This window comes from Notolabrus celidotus, chromosome 1 (assembly GCF_009762535.1).
Source record: "Notolabrus celidotus isolate fNotCel1 chromosome 1, fNotCel1.pri, whole genome shotgun sequence".
Classification (NCBI taxonomy): Eukaryota; Metazoa; Chordata; class Actinopteri; order Labriformes; family Labridae; genus Notolabrus; species Notolabrus celidotus.
This window is the reverse complement of record NC_048272.1, coordinates 26,656,247-26,684,186: the sequence shown is the minus strand read 5'-3', so window position 1 is coordinate 26,684,186 and position 27,940 is coordinate 26,656,247. Positions and strand designations below refer to the sequence as shown.

At 41.3% G+C, this 27,940-nt stretch overlaps 1 protein-coding gene across 8 annotated transcripts in view; it reads right to left on the bottom strand.

Annotated features, from left to right (window-relative positions):
- Window positions 1-27,940, bottom strand: part of LOC117823296 (chemokine-like protein TAFA-1) — a 137,009-nt gene that overhangs the window by 14,981 nt on the left and 94,088 nt on the right. For 7 of the 8 annotated variants that reach the window (XM_034698444.1, XM_034698488.1, XM_034698460.1 and 4 more), the window contains exon 3: window positions 7,258-7,398. In XM_034698444.1, coding sequence (XP_034554335.1) covers window positions 7,258-7,398 — 141 coding nt within the window. Of the gene's footprint in view, window positions 1-7,257; window positions 7,399-24,300; window positions 24,520-27,940 lie in introns of those variants that run through there. The other variant, XM_034698496.1, reaches the window with a different exon arrangement.

The window sequence follows — 27,940 nt, the reverse complement described above, 5'->3', positions numbered from 1 at the left end:
TTTGTGTGTGTGTGTGTGTGTGTGGGCTCTATGAATAGTTAATGTTTTTAAACTTGGAGGTTTGCGCAGCACTCACTGGACTGAAATTAATCACAGCAAAAACAGTGGCTTTCCAGTGATATCAGCCATATTATCTTTTTTTTCTCTTTTGTTTGTGTTTATTGAGAGTCACTTCATTTTCCTTTAGTTAAGATTTGGAGCAGAAAGTAAATAGGCTTCACATTGGTGGTTTTTTTCTTAGATTGGAGTGCAAGATAGGTTGTTAACAACCAGCTTAACTTGTTTCTTTTACTAACTTGTTCAGGATAACTCTGCTAAAGGAGCCCTTTCTGGCTTCCCCTTCACTTGATAATGCAAGATGAGATATGATAGAATACAACGCTATGCAATAACATGTCATACACCTTCATACAATGTGATACAATAGTAATAAAACACATTACATGAAGGTACCATATAATATGATATGAGACATTACCATACCCTAACATAACATACCATATTATCCAAGTCCCTCCAGGATTTTCGCGGCTTTTTTGTGTGATTGTTGTGGCCCAAAAGCCTGATTTTGCGACAGCATTTTGAAAAAATTGCAGTGAAAGTTGCAATTTTTTTTAAGCTTTTTTCCCCAACAACAGCTCAGGGGCAAGTAAATATGTTAAATGATTGGCAGTTGTTTTTAGAAAACATTCTTGATGTGACCACTGTGACTGTATTTTGATTCTCTTGATTCACAGAAAAATGCCATTAAAGGTCTGTATTGCACATTTACGACGGCCCTTGAATGTACCTGCAGTGACAATGCGCACTGGACAAACAGTCAGTTCACGGCACTCTGAAATGCATCTACATCTTTCAACAAGGAGTTGATCAAATCTTACTAAATGTGTCTGATGTATCACCAAACTGGATTAAATCAAGCTGTAGACGTGGTATTTTTATGGTAATGGCAGCAAAAACTGCAAACATCAAATATTAAACAGACATCCCCCGGTTGTGTCTTTGTCACTTACGCACACCGAGGGGAAAAATCCTAAATGAAGATGAGACAGATGCATGGAGGTGGGGACAGCTGGTTCATAAAGCACACCTGCTGCAGGTAGAGACCAAGCTAACACTGAGCCCATTCAATAATAACTCAGTCTGTCAGAGGAATGCATCACTCAGGATAATAAGACTAACAAAAGCAAGTAATATATCATATTTATAATATATGTTTTTTATAATTTTACTGTTTGGATTAACAGGTGGAAAGGATTTCAAAAAATAAATGTAAGCAACAAATGTACCAACTCTTTACTTTAATAGCAGACTATGTAAGAGAGTCAAATGAATGTGTCTATAATATGATATAAACAGTTTGTAAATGAATTAAGCATTAATAAATGGGTGTTGTGTGAACTGAGTAGGTGTCATGTAGAAGGCAGATGATTTTGACAAATACGTACTGGCGTAACATAAATACATTTACATCAAGTGCATCAAGAGTGTCCTAAGTACTCAATTATAAACCAAACAAACTGGACAATCAGTCAGTCATTCAATCACATAATGAGGCAAAAAGAAAAAGAGTAACAGTGAACCGCATGATGGAGAAAAAAACACACACACACACACACACACACACACACACACACACACACACACACACACACACACACACACACACACACACACACACACACACACACACAAAACATTTCCATCCTAATGAGACAGAGGTTTGAGTTCAGGCTTTGTGTAACAGCAGTAAAGTATTGAAAGGGTCATGGGAGCCTGACGCAAATGATGCAAGCGTATAATTACCGCGGGAGTGAGACTCAGACCCCTGATCTTGGGGTCAGCTTCAGAGAGTCATTATTCCACATTAATCTTTGCCCCTCTCAGAAAAGAGCAAGCTGTGGTTTGATTAGCTATTCAGAGAGTATTATTCCCTTTTTTTTCATCACACAGCTATCCCGAATTTCTGAATTTGTAATGGACTGCTCAGTATCTGCTGATTTAAAGGAGAATGTTTGTGCTTGTTTTTATTTTTATTTTTTGTATGCTTTTTGGATTCAAAGTGATTGTAGGAAATGCCACAGAATCGCACACTTACACATACAAGCAGCCACATTGTCAGGAAAAATAGAAAATACTGCCAGTCATTGCGCAACAAGAGCATTTTGAACGAATATCGATCAAATAACGACAACTAATATTTCACTTTTGGTGAAGTGGTATTCAACATTCAAAACTGTGCTAAATGTTTAAAAATGTGTCACTGTGTGCTTTTAAGCATCAAAGGAAGAGAGTAACTGTGTGTGGTGGAGTTAGTGTGTGTGTGTGTGTGTGTGTGTGTGTGTGTGTGTGAGTGTGTGTGTGTGTGTGTGTGTGTGTGTATTACTGCAGGTGAATGTTATTGGATGTACAATGTCTCTTTTTGTTGTGCTGTTCTTCCTCTTCCGCTATGTGGGCACAGGAACGATTTACCAAAATGCTTCTCCCACACAGCTGACATGGATCTGCCTTGTGTTTCTTTACTTCTCTCTAAGCCCAACCACAGACTTACTTAAGAGAGAGAGACAGAGAGAGAGACAGAGAGAGAGACAGAGAGAGAGACCGAGAGAGAGACCGAGAGAGAGAGACCCAGCCCTTTCGGCTCCAGCTGAAGGTTGTATACTCTCCGAACAGGTTAAAGGTTGATTATTACATCATATCTTCAGTGCTAGCAGAGCTCTGCAGGATGTGGCAAAGATGGAGAGGAAAACAGTCTTTACAGTAATTATCGTCTACTTCTGCAAAGAAACAAACATCTTTTGACTCAGGTGGATTTCACTGTGTGTTGTTTCCCCTGCATCTGCCTGTGTGTGTGTATGTGTGTTAGTAAGAGAATGCAGTTACTGTGTTTTTTTTTTATTGTACAGTATGTTACTTTGGTCTATCCCCTCAGGCAGAAACTGCAGCAGGTTTGTGTCCTGCCAACCACATAGACTGGCAGAGGCTAATGGATCAGTACAAGGCACAAAATGTGTGTGCGTGCGTGTGTGTGTGTAACAGGGGGGGCCCTTGGGTTTTCCTGTCCATGATTACAATCTCTTATAATCTGACACATTTTTATTAGTTTTGCAAATGAGTTACAATTGATCTTGTTATAAATTAAATGTTGAATAATACAGAAATTAAATGTAAAGCTCCTGTGAGGAGTTTTTTTTAATTGTTATGAAATAGAATTAAATTAACACTGAAGCTTCTTGGTGCCCTGCAAAAGCAAAACAGACCGTTAGCCAAAAGATTGACAACTTCTACGTTACAATGTTACAATTACAATGTTACAATGTCATTTAGCAGATGCTTTTGTCCAAAGCGACGTACATACGAGGACAAGAACAACAAAAGCAAAGATCTAGACAAGAGTAAACAAGATCAGTATGGGTAACAAAGTGCTTCAAGTCAATTTGGGTGCAGGTGCTGCCAAGCAGTGTAAAGGCAATGCACAAATGTAAATAAGGAAATGTATTTTCTTTTTTTTTTAATAAGGAACATCTACAATGAGGCTACCAAACCATTTAAGACCTTCCATTATCATCATTAACAATTAACATCACCACATCACCACAAAAATGACCAAATATGTTGTAATTTTTAGTGCCTATAACCACTGTGAGGGGGTAGGTGTCAGATAAGTCCATCCAAAAGAAAGCAAGATGAGATTTCTTTGTCAGAACACACTACTCACACACAGGAGAAGATCACTAAATCTATAGAAACGGAAAGTTCTTCACACAAGCTTTGAATAATTAATTGTATTATTGCTAAATTATAAGTTTGTCTGTTGCAATAACGTGAACATATGTCAACATATATTAACAACAATCTCATGAAACTGTTCATATCAGGAACAATGAACTTTTTAGGTTATCATATAGGGACACTTGGCAACAATGTGGGCCTGTAGATAACGAAGGAGTCGCTTCTTTGAGTCATATTTTTTATTTTTTCTCAAACTGCGTCCTCTCTGGCATGTTTATGATGATATAATGATACCATTTATGTATGTGGAAGAGCTCCTCAGCCCATCCCCTAAAGTATCACCCAAGTGTTCCCCCTCTGGATGTATCTGAAATGTACCATGACAACCTGTCATACTCTGCAATACGCGCCTGCAGCCAAACAGAAGGGTTCATTCCCCATCAGTGACCAGTGGCGAGAGGGCATCTGCGTGCGTCTCTTGTGGAAAGAGTTTACTGCTACTGCAGCTACATGACAGCACAAAGTGGTAGCATGTGTGAATATTAGGGCATGTGCATGCATGTGTTAAGTTAATGAGTGTATGTTGTGTGTGTATCTGTGACTGTATGTTTGTCCATGCTGTGGCTGAGGGCTTACATGTCTCATACAGTGGGATAAAGGCAGTGGTGCAGTGATGAGAGCCTAATCTGAGCACATGATCGGCCCAGCGAGGCTGCAGAGATATGAGCGTTTGACTTGTTAAAAGGGATGTTCTTCACTAAGAGCCTTGTTGGCCCTGACATAACTGGGACATAGCTCTCCTTGTCAAAGCTAATAATCAATTCCCACTATGGGGATAATCTGACAGCAGACCCCCACTGAGCATGACACCTCCCAACGCAGGCTGTCGTCACATCCTCATGTATTAATAACAGCCCAAACAGTTACCAATAGCAACTGAAATAACCCCATGCGGCCTGTATTCAAGAGGTAAACACTCGACTATAGAGCTGATCTCCACCGTGTGCTTTGATGTTGGACTTTGATACTAATGACCCATAATACAACACTTCAGGGAGACTGCCGGGTTCTGGAAATTTGGCCAAAGATAAAGGAGTGTGTTTGTGTGTGTGTGTGTGTATGTGTGTGTGTGTATCTGTTCGTGTGTGTGTGTGTGTGTGTGTGTGTGTGTGTGTGCGCGCGTCCAGAACAAATGACCTCTGAAGATAAACTTTTGATTCGTTCCATCAGAGCACCGGCTATTCTTTATGTTTTTTAAAGCCTTTTTTTTGTGGGAATATAACCTGTGTGGAACAGTGGCGGCAGGTGTCTCCCAGGGGGCTGTGGAGATGAGCCGTGCTGCGGCATCGTTCCTCATCTGGATGGAACATTAATAACGCAGAGACCTGGGGAGAAAGCTCCATCTGGGCCAGGCCAGTGTGCTGCTGAGGGGACAGGCCACTGACTCCACAAGTCTGTAATCCCTCACAAAGTGCTACGGCAGCCTGCAGGGCCCACTTGTAAAAAAAACGTGCAACTTTCAGGTAAAGCTTTCCTCAACTATCAAAAAAAACAACAACCCTTGAACAGACTGACCCTCCCCCTCCTGAGATGATTTATTTCCACATGTAAAATAGATCCTTTAATTAAACTGCGTGTTTGAAGTGCGTGACACTTGCGACTACAAATGAGCCCTTATGAATAATCACATAATTATTTCTTCTGCCCTTCAGCCCCTATCCCGTTGTGGTTTCTGAGTTTAATAAATAACAAACAACCAGATTCACTTTCAGGCAAGTAAAATGAAACCACGAGAGGAGGAAAAATAAACTGAAGGAAATAAGATTAGTGAAAGGTGAGATAACCTTAACTCTTTCAGCTTGGTTCATCTGTGTTCAATACTGCAGCTCCCTGCTCAGTGGCTTGTCATTTCCATTTTTATCACCACTCCTTGTATAAGTGCTTGTTAATCAATACGCTAACAGCAAGGACTCTCTCACTTCAGGAGCCTGAAGCATAGAGGCATGAAGTGTGAACAACATCTCCTCCATCTCCACCTTCATGCCTCACACTGTGCATTGTACATTTTCAATTGAACATCGTTGTCCACGTTCTTCCTGCAAAGTCTGTTGATTTCCTTACATCCCTTTTTTCTCATTGCATGGCTTTCATTTGTGGTGTGTTCTTTATTTGTTGGTGGAAATGTCTCAGTCAAATGTTAAGGTTTTCAGGCTTTTCATGAGGTCTCTCCAGGTCATGTTGAGTGAAAAAGACCCAATCTGAGAACATATAAAAGGAGAGTTTAGAGTCCCTCGTATGTGAGGTGCTGCGTGGGAGATGGTGTCTGGCTGTCTGTCTTTTCTGTACAAGGACAACACAGACTGCAAAAAAAGCTGCATCTCAAGGTCAGTGCTCAGTAAATGTTTCATTCAGGTGATGCCTCAGACCACAGGGCAAACACAACATCCGTGCACCAGAGAAAAATGTCTGAAGGATTGAAAATACACCTGTTCACTGAAAAGTTTTAACAAGCTTTTGGTAATTTTTTCATCAAACTCAGAGAAAGTTCTGACTCATTTTCCAGGATCTTCTCAAGTGTCAGCTGTGGCTAACCAACCCTGTGAAGCCCACTGAGCGAGCCTGTCTGGCCCTTCATGTAACAGCTCTCATAATGAAGATATTTTGGTGTCTATCTTTGCGAGAGGGCAGTCAGAGACGTGACTTTGATCTCTGCTGAAGGTTGGGGTGAAGAGATTGAGACTGAGGAGCGGTAAATGAGTTTCATGGAGTGAAGGGGGCATCGCAGTTCTGTCTCAGTAGACCTGTGACTTCCTGTCGAGTTTTTTTCCCCCATGAAGCTGCCTCTGCCTGATTGTTTTTTTCAGCTGAGGTAATTCAGGTGCACTCGCCTGGAGCTTCCCTGACTTGTGTTTATTAGTTATTCATTTCCATCAGCCTGAGCTGCCTTAGGCGATGTGATCTGCAACGTGCTCCCCACTCAGGTGTTCAGCAGCCCAGCTGGATCATCCTCCAGCTCCCATGATTCCTCGCAGCAGAGCGTTACAGGACTCTGAATGGTTAATGTATTTTTATCACAAGGAAACTCACAGAGAGATGACAAACACTCTTCTGTTGGAATATGCTGTAAGACCTTGTTAATTCTAAAAGCATGTGAAACATGTTTTTGAAAATATTTATCCAGACCTGATCAGAGTTTCATCTTGGAACCATCTACTGTTTCTTACATGAAATGTTAATCTTTACGTCATGTAGACTGCTGCACTTAGGCAGAGGAAATCGATGAGAAATATTCAGTAAGATATGCATGGTCAAGGTAAGACTATATTAACCAAAGTCTCTATAATAATGAAGCGATCTCCAGTGTGCCTGAGTTAAAACTCTCTTTCCTTAGCCATGAGGAAAGTGTCGGTTTCCTGCAATGGTTTGATAATTTTATGTTAATCCAATAGACTAGAGAGGACTTGCTCCCTAAACAAGGACCTTCAAAAAGCAGCTGCACATTGTTAAAACACATATGATTCTCACCGTCCACACAGGAGGGTTTGTTGCGTGTCGTCCCAGCCACTTTCCCCGGTAAACAGGAGCACTTGACGGTCTGAGAACGCTCCTCAATACGATTCTTGTTACAGCACCGGTGGGCGGCAATCACCTCACACGTTCCTCCCTCTGCAAACAGACAGACATAGAGAAACATGGTGTGAATACATGAGCAGGATTACAAGAATCTGTAGGGACAACATAAAATAGTCAGTAGACACTCTATGTAACGGTTATACATGTAGTTCATCAGCATCCTATCTCCAAATAAGCAATAATAATGTGAATGAAAGACAGGCTGTGGGAAATCATGTGAGGCCTGCTGCAGTACAATCATTGGGCACTTACACTGTAAGTATGTGTAACAAATTGGCCCTCGAGGCATCTCAATTATGTCATCTAATTGCCTCTTAGTCAGAGCGGGCTGTCCTAACTCCATACCAATCAGCAAATGATGAAGATCACATCATGCACTTTCTGCGTATTAATCCGCCTGCTTCTGCATCTTTAATATCTTCCAGATGTTATCAGTGTGATTAAAAAGGGATGAATCATTTGTCTATTCTTCTCCAGTGGAGACTTGGCAGTCAGCTTTGAATCCTGTGACTGAGCCAGTACAGTCTCAGGCTATTCTATACTAAAGCATTAACTCCAAAGCATAGGTGACATCAGTCAGAGCAAATGCTGTACAATAGGTCCTAGTCTGATAAAAGAGGATGTCAAAAAAATTCTGTGGAAAGAAAAGGCGATATGTGCCGATGGCGGCACTGGGTCAAAATAACAATGGGTAGGATTGCCCAGGGGAGGGAGAAGGGGTGACGGAGCTGAGGGACACCATAAAAAGAGAGACAGGCAGAGAGAGAGAGAGCTAGAGGACAAGGTGTGTCTGGCTGCCAGGGACTGGCCATGCTGGTGAGTAATGAGGGAGCCACTGGAAGTGCCCCCTTCACACAATTATAAAGCGTGGGGCTAATGCAGCCAGCGGAGCTGCAGGAGAGAGGTCCTCCATCACCCCTCTCCCCTTTCCCTATGCCCCAGGAAAAACTCTTTATCTTCCCTTGACAGCCACTGCAACAGACACCGGCATCCAACAATTAAACTGGAGCTCATCCCCGGACAGAGGAGAGGAGAGGAAAGGAGGTTGGAACTTCTCTCCAATCCACAGAATGCACAGAGTGCAAAAAAAGAGGGAGACAACCAAATGCCACATTTCATCTTGTTTGTGCCTGATTTCACCCGACCGTACCAGTTTTTAAAGAGAACATCCTGCTGCGGTGAGAAGGTGCATTCGCTTCCACTGGCACGACAACAACCGGTGTGTGTTTCTCCTGCTCGGTTGGCTGTGCAAATGTTTGAAAAGACTCGGGTCATGAATTACGGAGCTGAGCTCCCAGCTACCTCGACAAGTTTGGCAACAGTTTTCTTCTCCCATTCCCATCAATGTCTGCCGTGGCCAGACCAAAGGCCGCAGAGTCCTGGATTAAAAGGCAAACATTTGCAGTCCTGCCGGACCGCGCTGTCATGAAGTATTAATGTCACTCTCTTAGAGCTTGTTGTTGGATATTTCTGGGCAGGAGGAGGCAGAACACAGACCATAAAAGTGAGGAGAAATATCCCTTGAGTATGCTAAAACCTCAAACCTCACAATGTGTTGGCATGTTGAATATTTTACCGACAGCTTCCTGACCTGCAGACTAGCTTTCAAGTCAAAGCGGTTCTCTGAATAAGTGAAGACTTAACGCTGCATCCCAGAATGCTGAATTGGATTGAATCCCTCAGCCAGCTTTAGTGCCTGATTTGCAGCTTAGCACTACAGTGTTCTAACCTGCAAACATCTGACAAGGGACTACAGAAGACAAGCTCTATCACATTCACATCACTGGCTCAGTGGAGCTTCTGTGACATAAAGGGAGTTTGACAAGCTAGAGGGAGAAGAGACAGCAAGAAGTGTTGGCATAAGGGTATCAGAAGACTATTTGTTCTCAGGTGCTAGCAAAATAAATACAGTGACAATGAGATGATAACACACACGCCAAAACCAATACAGCAATTCTCGTGTCAGGTTCATTATTTTAGACTTACTGTAGTTTAGTGGAAAGCTCACCACAAAGGACAGACTGCATGATACTGCTTGTGTTTTGAGGGTTTTGCTTGACATTAATTACAGCACAAGATAAGAGTTTGAGCAACCATTACTTCTTTTAACAGATTTTCATTTATATCAGTCCCTCCAGGAAGTTGCGATTTCGCGATCGCAACTATCAAAGCAAATTCAACCAATCAGCGTGATTTTTTTGTGGCCTTGCAATTTTATACAATCACCGCAACTTTCCCGCAAATTTGACCAATTACCTTAATCTCAGCCGCTGGACGTCATCGGTTTTGTCATTGATTTGACTTCCTTGGAACATAAACGTAAGTCCTCACTTGATCGGCACTTTTCAACAGCAAAACACGCACAGAGAATGGATGAAAAGAGGGGACAGCAGGCAGGACAAGTGACCATGACAATGTTGTTATTTATAGATTGAGGGGTGCAGTGTTCGCTTGGTCCCCTACCTGCAGCAGGTGTGCTTTATGAACCAGCTCTCCCTCCTCCATGCATCTGTCTCATCTTCATTGATGATTTTTACCCCCGGTGTGCGTTAGTGACAAAGACACAACCGGGCACGTCTGTTTAATATTTGACGTTATTGCCGCTATTACCGTAAAAAGCTCTGCGTCTACAGCTTGATTTAATCCAGTTTGGTGATACATCAGACACCTTTAGTAAGTTTTGATCAACTTCTAGTCATCAAAGATGCAGATTCATTTCAGAGTGCCATGAACTGCCTGACTGTGCCTCAGTCGCTGTGAGGTGCATTCAGGGACTGTCGTAAATGTGCAATATAGTCCTTTCATGGCATTTTTCTGTGAATCAAGATAATCAAAACACAATCAGTGGCCACATCAAGAATGTTTTCTAAAAACAACTGTAATTTAGCGTATTTACTTGCCCCTGAGATGTTATTGGAGGAAAAAAGCAAAAAAAAAATGATCGCAACTTTCACCCCATTTTTTCAAAAAGCTGTCGCAAATTCAGGCTTTTTGGGCCGCAACAATCACAAAAAAATCCCGCGAAATCCTGGAGGGACTGCTATATGGAAGGCACTTTGAGATTTGCTCCAAATGTAAAGTGCGTGATAATTAAAATGCATTATTATTATTATTATTATTATTAAATGTTCTGGTTTCTGTTTGTAATGTTATAGCAGCCCCTCACTATAGCATAACAGCAGGCATGTGCTGCACGCAGGAAAACAGTTGCTGTTGAGAGCAAAGGAGCCCATGGGCAGTCACCCAACAATGACTTTACCTTGAAAGACGTCTGTAAACAGTTATCTCCACACAAGTGCAACAAACGAGCTGCGATGAGATATTGCCTCTCAAATCCAACTCCATTTTCACTTCTCACATTGCGAGCCAGACTTTATGATAAGGCTGGGTCCTGGGTATTGGTAACTAGGGCTGGGCGATATGGAAAATTATGTTATCAAGATAAAATGTTTCATATCAGTCAATATTGATAATTATCACAATAAATATCAAATTAATATTTCATTAAAATTTAAATGCAGATTTTTGGTCCTGAGTGAAAGTTGAAGAAACCAGACAGTGTGTTAGTTTTTATCTGGATTTAGTTTTCTGATGAGCTTCTTGAATCCATCATTTCTGATGGTGTTAATAGTAAGCAGGTCTTTAATGTAAGATGAGATTTTTGTGAAGTTTTAGTTTGTAGATTCTAATTTTCTCAGATTGAGGTTATTCCCATAATTTGATTTACATTTACAACAAAAATATATCAAGTTGTGTACTGTGTATCAGTTTATGGAGTATTGTTTTGAGTTGTGCTCATAGACTGTATAAAATATGGACGTAGTATCCGTGACGTCACCCATCTGTTCCTGAGAGCTGTTTTGAAGCAAATCGACGGCGGCAGCCATATTGGAAATGCGGAACTCAACCAGGCAGAGTGTGACGTAGTTTGAGCCTCTTAGCCAATGGCTATGTGTTCCCGACCGGGAGTCAAGTCAGTCATGTCCTTATTTGGGCTAAACTCGTAGTTTTAATATCCTCTGAACCGTCACGTTAGAAAAAAATTCACCCCCCGTACAGTGTGTGCCATTAGAGAGATTAGCTTCGTAGGGCCAAGCGGTTTTTTGAACCAGGCTGTAAACATGTTTATTAATGCTGCAAAGATTGTCTTTTTCCCATTCATGTCTATGTGGTTTCTGGTGTTTCTGCAGCCAGCCTCAAGCGGATTTTCGATGTATTGCAGTTTATATCACTTCCGCATGGGCTTCATCGTTTGAGACCGGAGGTTGCCGCTAGGTTATGCTCTAACCTTTGAGATTACTAAGGGTTACAGGCTGAGTGATACTGTTTCCCACAGTACAGTGAATGCATCACGCTCGTTCGGTGCTCCGTTGTGTTACGGTCGCCGTGGACATTAAACGTGTTTGAAATGAACAGTAGAAGTTGTCTCTGTGCTCTTCCTTTACCCAAATCCTGAAAGTAAATTTAATGAAGCGTATAGTTAACGCAGAGTCGACACAGTGTCAGACTAACCACTCGCTGTCCCTCGTCTCAGCTGTGTTTACATTCCGCTCCGTACCCCTCTCACCCTGCAACATGATTGGCTGTTCAATGCCTCTTCTTCTTCTGTCTAATGTTGGGCGGCAACTAGCTTAAGGCTCATTAGCGCCCCCTCCATTTTACGTGGCCGGGGGGTGTAATTACATGTTTAATTATATATAATTTTTATCGAAAATGTTTAATTATCGTTATCAAATTATCACCCAGCCCTATTGGTAAAGGTGATGCGATGTGATGCAGGAGCAAGCCTGCTAGCTGAGCAGTGACATCTACAAGAGTGGAAGTCTTTGCGATTACAGGAATTTGAGGGAAATAAAAGTACATTCTAATCCATTTTATGTATCAACGAAAGAGGCAAAAAAGGTCATCTTATTTAGAAAACAAATATAGTTATACTTGGCTGTAATGATATTTTTGCACAGCCATATTTGGGCACTGCGGAAAAATAAGTTTTAGGTTGGAGCCCTTCCTTGCTAGCCACTGGCTACACAGGAATCCCCAAAATTGTCTTCTGCTCTCAGAGATTATATTGAAGTAAGACAACCAGGATTGTGAAAACATGATCAGGCATTTATTAAGTTGCTGCCTGGGATATTTTAGAAACAGTGGAAGTGATGAAAACTGATTCAGTCTCTGGGTTGATTGGAAAATGTGACTAATGTTCAAACAATTTGTTGGAAAAAAGTGAACTCTAAGTGGACAAATAAATGTGTGTTTTTGTACATATTTTACTTTTCAACCTCTTACTCAATACAAGCATTTGGAATCATTATGATCCTTAGGTTTATAATTATTGCTATCAGATTTAAGAATAGTCCCCCTCACACATAAAACACACACACACTGCCACAGATACTTGTGTGTGTGTCAGCTGTGAGGTGAGGTCCAGCCATCAGCCAGGTGGACATTAGGCGTGATCACAATGAACCATCTGGTATGTGAAAGAGAGAGCAGAGTAAATGGCTTTACGATGACTCTACTGGGCCAGTCAAGAGAGCCACTTAGACGACAAATGGCCACTTGAACTAGACATAATCCCATTCAGGTAGCTGCTGGGGTAAATAACCTGCCACTTTCTTCATCTGACAGTGTCTGTGTGTGAGTGTGTCTGTGTGTGTTCCCGTACGAGTTTGTTTCTGTGAGTATTAATGCATCTGATAATGTTTTGGTATTCCACTTTCTCCTGCAAACCTCTGACTAAAGCACTAATGCACACATCAGTGACCGTGTGTGCATTATGGGATTTGAACAATGTGTGACACAGCTGCAGGTTGTGATGGATGTAGTGCTCAAAGCCTGTCAGGCAGCTAAAGGGGTTAAACCAACCTGCTAAGATGGAGTGGGTGGCTGTGCACTCTAGCCTTTGGTGAGGGGAGGTGAAGGGCATCGATGGGACCACTGACTGGTCATTTTTCTCTCTGCGACCCACACTGACAGCAGCCATTAAACGACTGGATGAGGTGATTATGTTTAAGGAAATCAATGCTTTATTGTTCTCAGCTTAGCCCAATGGCCAATTAGGAGCTGTTAATGAGGTAAGGCTGTAAAATGTGGAGACAAATGGGGTAGAAAGCACTGAGTGCTAAACAGAAAGCCATGCTTAAACATATATTCTCTTAATTTGAGGTTTGTTAAGTGGATTACAAGTGAGACAATAAAGCTGCATACATACACTTTTTCAAATACATACACACATGCACTTGTTAGATATCAAAGGCTATTTTCTCTGGGTTTGTTTTGATACATTTTTGTCTTGTAATGCGTTTTTCAGTTTAAGGAGTGAGTAGTGTTCTTGCCACAAGATATTCATTTTGAATACCACAAGTACGACTTTAAAACAATCAGTAAGGTTTTAAAGGTATCGTAAGTTGGCCAAGAAAGTGTTTTGTTAGCACACTGTTAAGAATCTCTGAAAGCTTTTTCCACCCAGTAGACTATGAATCCATGGTGAGTAAAATTCTGTAGCGCTTCCAATTTATTTCTTGAATGATGAAACAGACTAGTGCTGAATCTTCTACCAAGCTGTGGGACTTACTGCTGTCACAGATGATGAGGAGCTCAAAACTGAAGTCTGAAAAGTGCTAACTGATGGAGAAAATATTTTTGGCAGCCATGAGCCTGACAGGAGAGTGTATGAGCTGTGTCTGATAAGACAGCTGCACAAATGCAGGATTTATATGATAGTGTAGTTTAATAATATTACATAATGTTCCCCTTATCCAGGGAAAACTACTGTAAATGTTGTATCTTTAAAGAGAAATATTCCTAAAATCATACTTATGAAAAGAGTTTACTCAGAGTCGTCCCAAATTGGTAACCTTAGATGCCTTTAACCCACGCAGAAAGTCACAGACAACAGCTAAAACACCCAACCCATGATGGGCGGCATTATTTCTGAGCAAAAACTCAAGGTCACAGTTAAAAACTGATGACAGTTTATTCACCCAAAGGCTCCCGACTCACAGTGACAGTTTCTTTTTATCCTCAAAACTGGCGACCGATTTTTCCTCTGATCTCACTGCATCTGGCAATTTTTTGACAGAGATAAATGCAGGTGCTTATGACTTTGTCACTGTAAAAACCCCAAAAGACAACACAAATTTTTTCTACACCTTGGCTGAGCTTCGGCATCAACAACTGTAATCTATGCAGAGAGGCTAAGAGCAGTAATCACTGGCTCACCATCAACGAGCTGTCACCCTCTTTTCTTTAACACTCTTTTACACTGCCTGTTTCTCTGCATGCTGTACTTATTAAGTAATGACATATGGCCGAGGGAAGAAACGCAGAAAACTTAAGCCTCTCAAGGACTCGTCATAACAGCTTTATCATTGGGTGAAAATGAGCCGTTTGCGCCCGCATGCTGGAGTGCCTGTTTTGTTTTGCCAGACAGGCAGCTGCTGCATAAACCACATTCCATCTCTCTTCACATTCCTCCTCCTCTGCTGTGGGCTTGTAGTTGTTCCCCTGAGCCTTTGTGTAACTGACAGCTATCCACTGTCTCACTACTTCTAATTGTGAATTTACATCTCAGGTGGCAACTGAAATGATCATTCCCATTTGTGGTAAATAAATGTAGACATGTGTACTGTAGAGCTTGAAAATGTAAATTTGACTCCTGAGTGAGAGCTGTGTTTCAATTTATGGCTGAAAACTAAGCCCATTCTGAAGACAAACTGAGACCCTGAATGCATTTTTCAAGTCAACAAAGTTACATTGTACAGTGCACCAGAGAAGTTAATTCAAACCCCCGCAAAGTTTTATTAAGCAGCAGATTGTTTCCTTCTGTTAACTTTTCTGTCTGTAAAATCATGCATAATGCAGAATGACCTTTTTCCCAAGTTGTGATGCACAGTTTTAAACATTATGAAAAGAATCTGATTGAAGATTTGTCAGATATTGCTAAAATGAAAAAAGCTCTATTCTGTTTGTCAAGAGAAGTTTTATGTTTTCAGATTTGGGGATGAGGGAAGAAGAAGGGTATTAATGATCTGTTTCAAGAAGCAAAGGCATCAAAGTGGGCCAGTCGTCCCACTGCATATATGTTTAATGCCGCTCATAATAATTTAGTTTTTCATTACTTAAACATCATGTTGGAACTTCATGAACACTCCCCCTGATTACTTAGGATAATGTTTAAACACGCTACAAAGCACTGTCAAGTGGATTCCAAATGCAGGCCTCGGAGGCAGTGCCAGGGAACTACTTCTCATGTCCTTCCTCTTGGCAACTGAAACACTTTATATTTTAGCAGAATTTACAGAGAAATTCCTCTACCTCTGAAACAGGACCAATTAAAATGAAGAGTGTGTGGAGAGAGATCCCTTAGAGGAACAGAATTAGACCAAAGTACGACATTTTCATAATGGAGTATATCACTGCTAATGCTCTCTAAATCACACCTTTTGTGGAGTATGGAGGAGATGTGTGAGGCGGCAGGAGAGGGTGACTGCATGCAAAGTGCATATCTCTGTATGTACCGCATTAGAGCCCTGCTGTTATACATGACACTGCCTGGAGGTGTTAACACTGACACTGTGTGTTTTCCACATGACAGAGCATCCTGTTGTTGTAGGTAGAAGCATAAAGAAAACACAGATCATCTTAAGTTCTTGGACATGGAGAATTTTCTGCAGAGCTACAGTTATTCTGGCTTTTGAGAGTAAAGGCTCAAGCCCTGGCCACTTGTTCTCACTCTGAAGCCCTTTCCCAGAGAGCTGATGAGCGAGAATGAATAATAAAAGATAGCCTCAAGGAGGGAAGACTACCAGGGGTGCTTGCACCATTTGCCACTAAACACATCTAAGGAAGGAGAGCTTTGGGACTCTCGCTGTGCAGACTGTCTCCAAGAAAAACTAACAAATTAATCTGAGGCATCGTTAACCACTCTTCATCCAATCTTAAACCCTTTTAACCCATGTGTCACTGATTCATCAAGAGCTGGAGTGGATACACAATTTATCAAGCGCCCATCAGCACCCTGTTACAGTGATCCGTATGGTGTCTCTGACCTCAGCCTAGTGTGAAGGCTCCGGGCTGGTTTCTCACTGACCCGTCTGCGGCCTGGATTTCACTTTCCTCCCGAGGCAGCATCACCCACAGTAATGGGAGTAGACAAACAAGTGGACAAAGCAGCTATAGTAGCGCCTAGAGCTGCCGCAAACCCGAAGTAATGGAGGGAGGAGGAGAGAGCGTGAGGAGAGAGGGGGGAAAAGACACTCCAGAGCTCAAGCTGACTGGCAGGAAGCACTGACCCAGCTAGAGTGAGTCACATGAATCAATGTTGCTTTTTCCCCCCTCTGCTGGCATGGCTTACTCTTGAATCAAGCTATAGTTTCACAGAATCTTGAATACTGCTTTACCACAGTGCGTTAACTTGAAGAAACCTTCAAGGACTGGGTTTGATAAATGAGAAAGAATGCACATTGCTTTTAACAGGTTTTCTTCATGCATGAACTCAAGGGAAAAGTCTCCAGATTACAGAAAAGGAGAATTATAGTGCACCATTTGTACCTTTGGTGGTAATAGTCTGACATCTTTAACAGGTAATTCCATTAGCAGGAATAAGAGATTGGAGGTGCTGCTGGCTGGGGCAGTGGTCGATTCTTAATCACCTGTATGGGTTTCCTCTCATGAGCCTGTATGACTCCAATGCTCACATCTTTATGGTTATTAAAGTTAACGATTGCTGCGTGCCTCATTTACCAAGGCCCTATCAATACCAGTTCAGCACCATGAAATTACCCCCGTCCAGAGGGAGCAGCGTGACAAACCGGATTAAGACGGGTTCTGTAATACCCTGGCATATATAACTCTCCGTGTCATGGACTCAGAGTAGACCTACTGCCAAGCTCGAGCCCAGCGAAGGGAAGAGGGTGGGGGAGCACGACAAGGGCTGCTGACACCTATTATAGCTTAAATGTCAATTCAAGCTTTTATTACCCTCATGGTTGTTCTGAAAGCAGTGAAAACTAATGGCTTGCAGGTAAAGAAAAAAACAAAAAAAGGCACCCAACTTCTTTGGGGAAAACACATTAAAAGTTCTCAGAAGTTTCTTTACAGATAAATGGAAAAAAGCAGGTGATTATGGTAAATATATACAGGATGTAACCTACTTCTGTGGTCTTTCAGGTGTAAGGATTACTGTTGGATACTCTTTTGTGCACATGACAGTTGTACATATTTTGCACAGAGTATGAATTCATTACAATTTAATTGTGGTGGAAAAACAGAACCCCCAGGAAAGGGGAGAGATGTCTTGTGTCCCTTCACTCATATTTTTTCTTACCTTATTTTCTAGACAGGTGGAAGAAGACAGAAATAGTGTAGTGGAATTCCAGAAACAGTACTGTGCAGAATACTGTCAGTGCTATTTTAAAAGAAGCATTTGATAAAATCAGCAAGCTTCTATTTTATTTTCTTACTTTAATCTTCTCCACTATTCAGCCGTATTTTTCCGTGTCTCTGCATATTCCTAATTAATTACACACCAATACAAACACAACATCACAGCGCACAGGTGTGTTCTCTCTATGTGTTTGGCTTGCACCCTGCAGCACAGTTGGCAGTGCCTGACCTCTTTCCAATGTCCCTATGACACAGGTCACCGCTCGCTCTAAATGAGAGCAGGACGGTGAAATGAGAAACTAAATTGTCCATTCAAAATCAAAACTGTCTTTTTGAACGGCAACATAGAGCAGTCTTCAAAACATGACATTCCCTAACAGGAAACTATTGAGTGGTGAGTCTTGAAGAATGGCCTGAATACAGACCCTGAGATTAAGTTCACTTCCTTTAAAAGAAGTTAAAAAAAGAAAAAGGAAACTTGATTAAAAAAAAGCATATACTGAAGTTCTAAAATTCAGTAGAAGATTCTTGTGTTCAATACATAAGAGCTCTTGTATTTTTTTCAGATTGTGTGATTAGGTATGACACAACAAAAGAGAAGTGATGCAGCGAATATGGTGGCTGTCTTAGTCAGTGATCACCCCATACCAGGGCCTCTGCGTGTGCAGTCTGCGCTGACATGTCACTCTAAGTTCAGGGGAAATCTGCATGGATTACACACAATGCATTATCTGATATGCATAATGCATCAGTAGGCACTTAACATCAAATTATGGTTGCATGCAAAAACATTCCCAGAGTAGTGTCTATAGAGAAAGGGCACTTTGCCGCACATATAATCTGCCCACTCTCTGTAAGCCAAGCGACTGGGGAGTTGCATGGTTCTGCATTTCTGGGACCCTGCTGTCTGCAATAAATGCTAACCAGCTTATGTTTTAATGCTGCCGTTAAAGACTGAGGCAACACAACTCACTGTCTGTCTGTTAACGATCTGTCTTACCACCCATTTATTATGTATGTATTTATTGGTTTCATCATAAACATAGAAAAGCACATATAGCCTTTTAAAAGCATATACAAATAGGCCATCAACTTACAGAAGTCCTGCTTAAAAGCTGTGAAAAATGGCACTGTTGAGCCTAAGCAGTCTAATCCCAAGCGCATGCATATGGTGTTCATTCTCCCTCCCCCTGAAATCTGACTGGCCAACCAAGCTGCCATCACATGAAATTTAATTTGCCATCTGCCCAGTGTCAGAAGTAAAACTTAAGTTCAATCCATTTTCACTTTGTTAGTGCTGCCATATGACACGCTTAAGCTTCGCTAGTAATCCCAGTAGTTGTGAGACAGAAATGGTAAACATATGATACATGGGCTATGTTTATTTAGCACTGTCTTTAGTCTCCTGATCACCCTGTAATTTTTACATTACATGTCACATTCACACTACATTCATACACTGATGCAGAGGCTGCCTTTGCACAGCCATCAAGTTCAGTTTTTGGCTGTCTTGCCCAAGGACACTTCAGCATGTGAAAAGCAGGACCTGGGATTGAACCTCAAACTTCCAATTAAGAGACCGACTCTACCACTGAGCCTCAACCGTCAGTCCAAGTAAATTCTATTTGGACACTGGTGCACAGTACGTCACACCAGTCCTGCATGTCAGTGCCCCTGTTGGGCCACCCCTGCTCCTAGCGTGTTCTCCACATGGGTAAAGTCTTCTATTTCTATTAACAGAAGTCTACACCTTTGCACATGCTATAAGACTCATTGTCTCTGCTCTATCTTTAGGTCCAGCATCATTATCTGACGTACATGACCCAGTTTCCCACTAAGCATCTTATCAGAACTGAAACTGCCTTTGAGTGATGCCTTAGTGAGATGATAACATGGCAGAGCATTGATCAGTTTCCCAAGGACTGACTTCCACGTGATGATCAATCTGTGCAAGAGCAAGAAGGGGAAAATCAACGTGCTAAACACTTAGCTGCTGTTTGACAATGCAGAATAAAGGTGTCAGATGTGGCATTTAGAGGACGACCTTGCTCTCAGAGGCGGTAAGGGCGAGAGTGTTGTGAACTATGAAGCAGATGAAGCTGTCACAAAAAGCTATAATTTCTCTTGGCTGGAGAAGTTTTATTCAAATCGGTCAGGCAACAGCCATTTTTTAAACCTGCCTATGAGATGGGTTATGCACTAAATTAATCACTTTATTTATCACTTTAATTAATTCTAAGATTTTAATGTTTGTTTTTAAGTCACTACATGGTCTGGCACCTCAGTATATCTCTGATCTCATAAACATGTACGCCCCCACCAGAGTACTGAGGTCTGCTGACCAGATGCATCTCGTCGTGCCAAAAAGCTGACAAAAAACGAGGGGTAACCAAGCTTTTTCAGTGGTAGCTCCTAAATTGTGGAATGAGCTAACCACCCAAGTTAAAATGGCCCCCACCCTGGATACTTTTAAAACACGTCTTAAAACTCACTTTTACTCCCTGGCTTTTAATACAGCATGAGAGTTTATGTTGGTCCCTGTTTGTCTTTTAATGTACTGTATTTTAAATTGTACTAGTATTTATTTCTACTGTTTGTATTTGTTGTGCAGCACTTTGGGAACCTTGTTGTTTTTAAAATGTGCTATATAAATAAAATGGATTGGATATTCACAGCTTCCAATTATTCAAGTAGACCAAATGGAAAGGGGGTTTCAACCAAGGTAACCACCACTTATCAGGATTTCTTTATTTCACTTGTGTAAGCATGCGTTTGACTAACTACGTATATCTGCCACATTCTGTGTGCAGAAATGTGTGCATACTTTCCTTGAGATATTGTTCAGATATGGACTTTAAATTCTAGGCATATATACCCGTTTGAAATCTATAGTTCGTTTCATATTGCAAGTTTAAGGCATGGGATGCCTTGCCTTCAATATACAGTAAATGTAATGGAGGCGTTTCGGTGTGAGAAAGTTGTACGACTATAGTGCCAGCAAATACATTGTGCCTCTGGTGCTCCCCCAGCCTGTAGTGCGATGTAAAATCACACACTAGGACAACAACATTACGCTGTTTCTGGATCACAATACAAGTGCAGACAGCAGAGCTTTGTTACGGTGCTCATTCAAAATATAAGCAGGATATTTGTTTCCTGTAGAGCCCCTCTAACTGCAGGTTTTCAGTCTTGCCTTCTGTTGAAGTAAACAAGAACAGGCACAATTACTTTTGCCGTACACCGTGGTCAGAAGCAGTCACCCAATTTCTTTTTGTCCCATGAGTTAGGCGAAATTGCAAAAGATGCGTCAACACAACCATTCCCAGGTGTATGATTAGATGTAATTGTAGACAACTATTATGTAAATTCAGTTAATCTTCACTATCCTTTGTGGTGTTTCTTTACTGTAGAAACTAATTATCCTTGTCTAAAAGTATTGCAGATAACAATTGAGAGTGCTCAGTTTATCACTAGGTAGAGTGGAGGCCACTGAAAACACACCACATTACACAATGTGCAAAGATTAACCAGAAGCCAAACAGACATCGGACGATGATTATCTATTTTGTGCAACAGAGCACTATAATGAGGTTTTAACCTTATTCTCTACCTGTGAGAAAGAGCCATAGCCTTGGCAAATGACTCTGAGCGAGTGACTGTTGGGTGGGGTGGTGGGGGTTAAAAATGAGAGACGAAGGGGAGCGTACAGTTATTTGCAGTCTCTAAAATCGGAACAATATGAGAACTGGAACACAATTTGGCATCAGATTACTCACAGCGATATCCATCAAAACACACAATTCAGTCACTCAATATCATTACTGTGGGCTTGATAAGCTTTTAAGCTGGAGATAACATCTTGATGTGGTAGCACAAGTGGGAGACGAGTCCCAGTCTCATCTGTTTCCATTGTTGGGCCACAACAGAGAAAAATGAACCATGAGCCAAAGCAAAGAGATGTGAGATGATTCATTAAAAAATGATTGACGAGTTTATCATCTCACACTCCTGTAGAAATGGTGACAACAATTTTTACCCAGTTTTGACATCCCTTTGAATCAATACTTTGGTGTTTATTAGAACTGTGTCTGTATAAATCAGACACAGTTCTCTGCGTGCAGAGAAAATATGGCAATCAAACCTTTTGAAGCTTCCCGTGGCTTCTTTTTGTACTCTGAATCTTTTGAAAACAAACTGAATTGACTAGAGCTGTGTGAAAAGAAAAAACTTTCCTCTTTTCTTTTTTGACTGAGAGTGATTACTTCATCATCCACAGCAATCGGCTGCAGAGAGGAATCAATCATGAATTGAAATATGCCATGATTCAGTCACAGAAACTATCCCCCATCTACGAGATTAAATACCAGCCGTAATGAATGACACCGGCTCTTGTAGCCATTAATTATACAGATTAGAATCATGACTTTGTTTTGAACTCGCGCCAACGTGGATTCTCAAGGTCATTCCCTCTCTCAAAGAACTTACTTGCGAAGAAATAACAGGATCAAATTCTCGTAAGGTTTAAAAATAGTCGCCTCAAAACTTGCCTATGAAAACTAATGGTGACAGAACAGCTGATTGATTGAATTTTTAGAGTCTTGTATCAACATTTACGCCCAATATTCGCATACAGTGCATGCACCCTGAGCGATATACTGCCTCGTAACTGTGAAACCCTTAAGTAGAGATGAAATGAAAACCTGAATCTCCTCATCAGTCTTGCCTCTACATACCTGTAAATTTGATCTGTGCCACCAGGGTGGACTGTGAAATCATGTGGCTGCACATCAAAGTGTGACTGAACCCAGTGTGCATACTAATGTAAGAGCAAGGCACCAAGCTCAGTGATGGAGAGAGAGAGAAAGAAAGAGAGAGAAAGAGAGAGAAAGACAGAGAGAGGCAACAACCAGAGAAAATCTCTCTTCAAAGAAAAATAAATACACCAGAGAAGTGAATGGTGTTGACATTTAGTGAATATTTTATCCAGGAGGAAAATAAGGTTAAACACAATTTTCAGATACATAAAGGTCTTCTTTTCTGTGCTGGTATCGACCTTCCATCCGTACATTGTACTTTAACCCCCCCCCTCCTGCTTAACATATCAGCTTGGGAAGAGATTTGGCTGCTATGGAGCCAAAAGCAGCAGTCACAGCGTGTGTTCTCTTTATCCATCATATCTGCTGCATCATTTCCCTGGTCATTGGCTGTGTACCGCTGGTGCTCAAAGTCGTGACTGTGGAATCAGAGCCGGGAGGTAAGTGATTGTCTCCTGGCCCACAGACGAGCAGCCTTGACAGGCAATGAAGGAAGGAGTCTCTGCATAGCACTTCAGCAAAGGCTCTCCCCATTTCACTCTGTTCTGTCTCCATCCATGCAACTATCCATCCATCCATCCATCCATCCATCCATCCAACCATCTGTACATCCATCTATCCACCCATCCCTCTTCAAGGTAGGTCAAAAGAAAGATCCTGCTTGGCAGCTCATTCTTCAGTCTGATGAAGCTGCTTGTTAGAGACTCATCAACTCTGTGTCTCACACACACGCACACACACAAACTTCAGTGCCATCTTTCACTCTAATACTTGTCTCAGAATGTCTCCATTTCACTTTTCTTGCTGCCTGCCTGCCCTCATTTCCCACATCCCAAGCCTCTCTCTCTCTCTCTCTCTCTCTCTCTCTCTCTCTCTCTCTCTCTCTCTCTCTCTCTCATTAAAGTTATCTCCAACTGTGGAGAGAACATGAAGAACATGGTATCTGACCCTGCTGAACTGTGACATGTTCAAAAGAAGGCAGATCACACCACACAGAGCGTGACCCCACTGGGTGGCAGCTGCTGTAATAAAAATCCAATTTTGCCTTCAAATATAGTCACATGCATTATGGTCGAAAAAGAGACTTATGCACACAAACACATTAGACTTCCAAAATGGCTCTCATAATTTAAAGTAATTATATTAATTAACTGTCATACAAAGAAGTCACTCCGCACAGCGCGAGTAAATGTTCCTAAATGGCCACTAATGGATTTGTACTTGCTGGCTTTTGCTTGACACTGCTGCAAAGAAGTGAGTTTTTCATTAAGTTCATCATGGGCTAATTTGAACATTAATTTTCCCATTATTGCCCTGATCTGTCAACACCTATGCACTCTAAACGGAAGGAAATGCAATAAGGATATTTGCCAGCTGTTTCTTGCACACAAATCAAATTAGAGAGCAGCTCTCCAGGCTCAGCAACAGATGGTTGATGGAGAGGAGAGTAAATCCACAGTAGTTACAGCCCTATGACACTCCTATGTTTATCTCCACAGACCTTTCTGGAAGGGCTCTATTATCGCAACTGATGGCATTTTGCAACTGTAATCCTCTGCATGTCTTAAAGCAGACAGACTCATTCAGCTTCACACAATAGCAGCTTTTAAAAATCTGTTTAAAAGGTCTCCTATCTTACATTCTCAGCATCGCTGTGGCTGAAGGAGATGCCAACTCTATTCAAAACACAAATGTCTTCAGACCCGCCTGCTCTATTTGGATTTTCATTAATTACCTTCAGTTTTGGCATGTTGTTTTCTGAGAATAGTGCAGCTTTTTGTTGACGTCATGAAAAGAGTGCTGGCACGCCTTCTCCTGTCTCTGTTGGCATCAGCTGGAGGGCTCTGATAAAACAGAGGGACATGGTGGGACCCAGATTGTGGTGAATGGGGTCATGGCGGCTGACCTGGGAAGCCTCTAACTAGGACATAAAGTATGTATCGTGTGATCTGATACAGACTGATCGCTGACAAAGAAGAAAGAAGACAAAACTTGATTCTGGAACCAATCAGTGAAATTCAAATTGTGTTTTTATTTGAAGTTATTCCATCATCATTAGGAAATCATTATGAGTATGAATGATACAAGAGTTAAGGTTTTGCATTTGATTTACACGACAACAAATGCAAACAACACACTGGCCACGGTTACATGATGTTTTTTAATTCAGAATTAATTATTCAGAATTAAATAATTCGGAATTAAAGTACTCTCCTTCGTATTTACATGGAAATAGTAATTCCGAATTGAGGTTTACATGGAAAACACGTTTAATCGTCTTTATTTAATTCCGCTTAAGGTCTGGGGGTTGTGAAGGGTTCTGATTGGACATGGGCGGGCGTGACGTATTTACATCTACCGGAAGAAAACAGACTCCAGATCCTGCTTCTTTCATTTTCGGTTACAACATGGAAGACCACACAATAAGTACAACTTTCGCTTTGATTTTGATTATAGTTTTGAGTAAGCAGCTTGACACATACATTATGGTTCACTTTCGTCAGCTGAGGAGGAGAAGAGAGATAGAGGACCGGAGAAGGGAGCCATAAGATCGTACTTTGGAGAATCAAAGCCGGTTAGTGCAACAGCTGCTCTACCTCAGCCTGGAATATGTGCCCGCCAGCACGGAATATGTGCGTCATCGCAACAGGACAAGGGAACGAACATGTGCAGAACGACCGGCATTAATTTAAAGCGGAATGAACATATACATAATCGAGGAATTATTCAATTCGGATTTAAAATCAGAATAAACCAGCCACTTACTTTGGATTTAAGTTTAATTCGGAATGGCCATTTGCATTCAGAATTAGGTGTTTACATGGTCATTTTTAAACTTTTTAAAGAGGATTTAATTTTAATTCTGAATTAAAGAGGACTTAAAAGTCTCATGTAAACGTAGCCACTGACCTGTGGTGTTTTTGGAACAAAACACAGGGCACAATGTGCACAGGTGGCAGGAGAACCATCTCTGTTTCCTGTAAATGTCATATTTGCCAGTTTCCAGATTTTATCCACATGAACAAACTAAACCGTTAACATAGCTGCACAGCAATAATGAAAAAATACTGAAAATGCATGAAACTCTTATGTAAGCAGTTTCCTACTAGTAACTCATTAAAAATGGCCAATACAAATTATTGAATTAGATTCACTATAAGAAAAATATCAAGAAAACTGAAGTAACAAGAAGAAGGGCTCAACATCTGTGAGGGTGCAACGATCCATGCAAGAAGCACTGTGATCTTTAGGTTTGTTTCCCTCCTGACCTTTAAGTTCTCTTTGCCCATCTGTGTGATATTTTGGCACCAAGCAGAGCACAAGGTTAACAGATTGGAGGAGAACCACTTCTGTTTCTGATGTAATGTCATTCCTGTGCGAGTGCTGGGGCTATAAAAGACATTTAGAGAAAATGCAGAGCATTAACAGGTTGAATACAATTCTAAAATGTAAATACACCCTTTAATTGATCAATCTGTAACCAGTTAAGACTTCTAAATGTGCAGAATAATGCATTCACGTGGGTGTAGTTCTAACAGACTCTTGTTTTGCAGAGCTGTTTCACACATTATGAGAAGTGTCTTTTTTAAGTTCATGAAATCCCTGCAGCCATCTGAAGGCAGAATGAACCATACTGAGGAATTGGCATCCTCTGCACTCAGAAGTGCCGCACCAGGGCACAGTTCCATTACCCACTGCCATCCACTCTGTTAACCATGATTAAATCACATGTAAAGGGCACCAGGCTGCTTCTAAATAACAACACACAACTCTCAGCACATTAGACTGGACCATTAAATCTCTAACATATTCTGTTGTTGATGCCGGTGATTCTGAAGTACAGCAGCTCTGCAAACGTGAGCCATTTATTCTTTTCCAACTTATTGAGCAAAACTTAAGTTTGAAGTTTTATTCTTGGGATGAAAAAGATGCAAATGCTGCTGTGCAGTGCTAACTCATTTTCTCGCTTGAGCAATTCAAAGTGAAGTTACTTGTTTTCTCTTTTTCATTTTGTTAAATGAAGTAGACTTATATGGAATCCTCATCAAACATGGATGTGACCTTAACATCTGCCATTGTTTTTCGTATTTTGAAGACTTAACATTTAATTGATTAAGTGATTTATTGGTTTATCCTGAAGGTAATCAAAAGATAAGGCTGTAATATATAGAATCTGTAGTTGCAGGGGTATGAGAGCTTCAGATGAAAAGGATGAAAGGAGACGGAGGAACAGGAAGTTGAATAAAAGACAGATGGAACAGGTTGCCAGCCAGCAAGCTCGCCATACTGTTGTGTCTCCTCACATAACTCATCACAAGGCACTTCTCTTTTTTCTCCTTCCTTCATCAACGCTAGGTCTCCCACTGACCTTGTCACAACGTTTCACCAAAACTTTTCCAAGAGTACACAGTCTCGCTAAAACTTTTCCCTTGCATGCATCTTCTACAAAGATAAACAGGAGCGTGAATATGGGGCAGCTCTGTTGGAATACCTGAAGACTTTTTGTGAAAACTTTTGATGCACAGTCTGGCTGCAAGGAGGGCTTCTCAAAACCACTTAAATCAGCTTCCCTTCTTCAGATCAATTCATATTTAAGAGACTTAGACTTCCTGAAACACTGTCAAGAGTAAAAGAGAGACATTAAACTGCTTTAAATTTCCATGGATAAAAATACCATAATTAACGTTAGGAACACTGCAGCCTCAAAAATGACAAGTTGGCACAAGGAAGTCCAGACACACCCTTTGACGAACAAAGAAATGTAATCTTCACACTTTTTTCTGCTCAGTAAGGGGTTCCAACTATTGATTGGTGCATATACTGCACTGTACTATAAAAGAGATTTATTAATGTCATATTCAGCTCTATCAAGTCTTGAATCAGCCATGCTAGTGGGAAACATTTAGTCCTCTGCACTTAACCCTGAAGTGTCTCTGTCTCTGAGCAAAGGCTGTGTTAAATCGGAACACCTTGTCATACTTTAAGACTCTCTCCATTATGTTGGAAGGCAAATGGATGAACTAATTAGGAATGCACTGTTCTTTGTTACAAAGTGCCCACTCCCAGCTGTGGGCCACAGACTTCACTGTCCAGGTAATGAGCTGGAGACACGGCAGCCTCCCTGTGTTGCTACAGGGGGATGCTCACAGGCACTTTCCTTCACCATGTGTAGCAAGGTGCAGCTCACTGCCCTCAAAGAGAAGTCCTGTTCACTTGTGTTAATGAATCAATCAATTTCTCTGAGATAAATCACAGCGAACGCCTTGCAACAGCCGACTGTCACCATGATGAATTCCTTCATTTCATGTAATAAGCTGGCTGGGAAGTGATTTATCCCTGGCGTGCAGGCGCCCTGCTATATACAGCAGTGGACA